Source organism: Silurus aristotelis, assembly GCF_946808225.1.
Source record: "Silurus aristotelis genome assembly, chromosome: 28".
Lineage (NCBI taxonomy): Eukaryota > Metazoa > Chordata > Actinopteri > Siluriformes > Siluridae > Silurus > Silurus aristotelis.
The window spans coordinates 3,307,000-3,310,403 of record NC_139601.1 but is presented as its reverse complement, the minus strand read 5'-3'; the positions used below and the strand labels follow the sequence as shown (position 1 = coordinate 3,310,403).

At 33.5% G+C, this 3,404-nt stretch overlaps 1 protein-coding gene across 1 annotated transcript in view; it reads left to right on the top strand.

The window, feature by feature from the left end:
• Positions 1–721: 721 nt before the first annotated feature.
• The window catches only part of synpra (synaptoporin a), a 28,452-nt gene continuing 25,769 nt past the window's right edge, over positions 722–3,404 (top strand). Inside the window, exon 1 of the mRNA XM_083534769.1 lies at positions 722–970. Coding sequence (XP_083390895.1) covers positions 968–970 — 3 coding nt within the window. The 5' untranslated portion in view covers positions 722–967. The remainder of the gene's footprint in view (positions 971–3,404) is intronic.

The following is a 3,404-nucleotide window of genomic DNA, read 5'->3' as shown; positions in this document are numbered from 1 at the left end:
TCCGTTAGCATACCCAGTTCAGTAACCTGGTTTAATAAAATATGAGCTCTCTGCAAATTTTCCTAATAAAAAACACACCGTTCGGCTGATTTCCCTCAGTTTTATGAATTTGCCTGTGATGTGACTGTGGAAAAAAAGAAATCGCCTAATTAGCATGAACCAGACTGGTGATCAGTTTAGCATGCAAGACAGTACACAGAATTTCAGTTTGCACCACTGACAAGTCTGAGAAGTCAGTGTCAAAATAATACTCATTCATTTCACACAGTATTGTTTAAGGCAGTAGTGACCTACGATTTGGCCCGCGATGCCATACATGAGAGGAAGAAGAAAAAGGGGAAACAAATACCATTTTGAAAAACTTTTGAGAAACGAGGGCCACTTTCATGTCTCATTAGAGGTGACTAAATAGCTTTATTAGACATTGACTCTATTGTACAATAGATTGGATTGTTTCTTGTTGTACTAAGTTGTACTGAACAATAACCTTGAAAAGTGCACATCTGCGTTACAGAAATTATTACAAAATGTTACAGGGTTTATTACTAATTACCCAGTAATGATTCTTATTTTATGTATATAACTTTATTGTAATAGTTGATATAATGCAATGTTGAATTTGGACCCTTCAATTTCTGACTCTTCATAGGAAAGGGTAGGACACTCCTGGCCTCGGGGTCTCCCATTGTGTTTTCCTGTTTTTACCTAAATAGATTTTATTTCAAATTTGTAACACTGAGTTGAAATCATACAGTGGAAGAGCTCCCTCTATTGTGTTTTTGAAAACATTACACTTTAGATCTGTATCATCCCAAAGATTTGTGTTGTTGTTGTTGTTGTTGTTGTTGTTGTTGTTGTTTTGTTGTTGTTGTTTTGGCCTGCCCAGGCACCTAAATCCTTTTAAACTATTCTGGGATGAACTGGATTCCATTGGCAAAAGGAAATCTCTAAATAGTACAAAATATCTATGGTAAGTTTTACAAATGGCATGGCAAAGTATTTCAGCTGACTGTTTGGAGAAACAAACTAATTCCAACAGAAAATAATAGGATAGAAGGATAGAAAAAGGCGGCTGGTTACAAAATAAAAATTCAACCATTACATCACTTTTTTCCTACACTTTACAGATCTGATCTAATTTAAATTATTTAATTATGCAAAATTAAAAGAAAAAACACTGGTCCTCCTGAGCATGTTGTACAGTTTTTTCAACCAGCTAAATCGAGCACTCAGACTGATGTACTGCATACTCTGATTCCTATATGTTTTTTGTTCTTTGCATCCCAGAAGTCTGAGGAACACATTTTGCATCTTCAAACAAGAGCACAATGACACACAGTAAAAGTGGTGCCTGAGAAATAAACAGTAGATAATTAGGCAACACTATCATCACCGTTCGGAGGATTAGTTGCTTAGCAACCACTTTGCTAAGCTTGTTGTCATGGAATTGAGCGTTCGGATGCTGGATGCCCTTTCAAACGCTCAGGTGACCTCTGACTGATCCATGCACACACATATATAAATACACACACACACACACACACACACACACACACACATATATATATATATATATATATATATATATACACACATGCAACATGAGGGATGTGTAAAGTCGAGTGAAAAAGTTTGCATCCCCTCTTTCAGTGTTTGGTATCAAAAGTTATTATTACTGTTATGGTGAATACATATTGTACTTACATATAAATATTGAAATTATTTAAAAATGTCTATTTATCATACCTGATTAAACACATAGTACCGGAAGCCTCCAAAAAAATGCATATTATTCCTATCCATATTTTGTGTAATTCTCCAATTCTCATCCCTTTACCACGCAACAATCCGATCTTAATTTCTTCAGCGTACACATTTTTATCCTGATCGTTTGCGCTGTATAAAGAAGCACGCCGAAGCCATTTGCCAGCCATATTTCATATTGTCTCTTCCTTGTTTTGTTTTTTTTGGTTTCTATGTTTAATTACGTTCATGCTTTTGTGTGCTTTTGTGCGACTACGACAATGGGCAGATCCGCCCTGTGTGAAAACCAGGTCACATTCAGAGATGTGTCGAATCCGTTTCCATTCAGGCTGTCAGGGAAATTTCTCAATCTGGAGCAAATGTTGGAGCGTTGTGTCAAGCATCAACTCTTTAAATCCAATTATTAAAGCTTCAATTATCATATAAACTAGAAGTGTATATGAATAACCTCAGGGCCTTAGGATTCATTTGTAGAGAGCATTTACTTAGTATGTGGGAAACTCGAGTGACCTGCATATAGCACTGACCTCAACCAAAATCTAATGTCAAGTCTTCCCAGAAGAGTGGAGATCATAATAATTGCAAAGTAGGACTAAATCTGGAATGTGATTTTTCTTTGTTCTTTAGTTCAAACAGTAGATTTTACATCTAAGGTTACCAAATGTAGGTTCATTTGGATGGATGTTTCACTTTTTACTTTTTTTTTTTACCAACTCAATTCAATGAATTATGTGAATTTCAAAGAATACCAGATGATAGAAATGTTTTAAAAAAGAGGTAATTTAAAATCTTAAAAAGCAAGTGAAGACACCTTCGAAATTCACTGTTTAATAGAGTTTATGAAGAATTTTGTTAATCCTTGGAATGCATTTCCTAATTATATATTTGATATTTGATTCCTGTTAAATTGGCCGGTTTTCACAGACAAGACCTGCTAGCATGGAAATTGGTGTACAAGCACAATTTTTCACCCCACAACTATTTCATATAAAATAACAGATTTATTATTTAGAAACAAATCTTTATTCTATCAGACTTGGTTCAATATAGAGATTATTTTATTAAGATAGTAATTTCATTCTCATGGATACTTCTTGTCTTATACTGAATTTCTTCAAAAAATTCCACGTACCAATTGAACCAAGAGAATTTGCCGTTGTTATTGACGCTATTCCAAAGAGTGTGACGATACTTACATAATATATATATTTCAGTTCTGTATCTTTAGCTGCAGATCAGGTTTTTGTTTTTTTGTTGTTATTCTATGGTAATATCTCTTGGGTTAAAGCAAAGAAAATGGCAAGTTTTGTGTCAATAACAAAATGAAGCAAGTGTCTTACAAAATATTCCATAGAATGTTTCCTGCTCAGCATGTTTTCAAAAGATTTAAGCTGAATATTTCATATATCTGTGAATTTTGTGGTCAAGAAAAAGAAACAATTTTGCATTTTTTTTTTTCATTGCATTTAATCAAGATTATTTTGGAAAGATATGGAATTCTATATTTATAGAAAAATGGAATGTGATAGAAATATGAATATTTGCTGCAGGAACATTTTAATTGTAAACAACAACATATTATACATTTGTTTGTTTTTATCCAGTAACGATTTTAAAAAACTATTGTTTGATTAATCGAT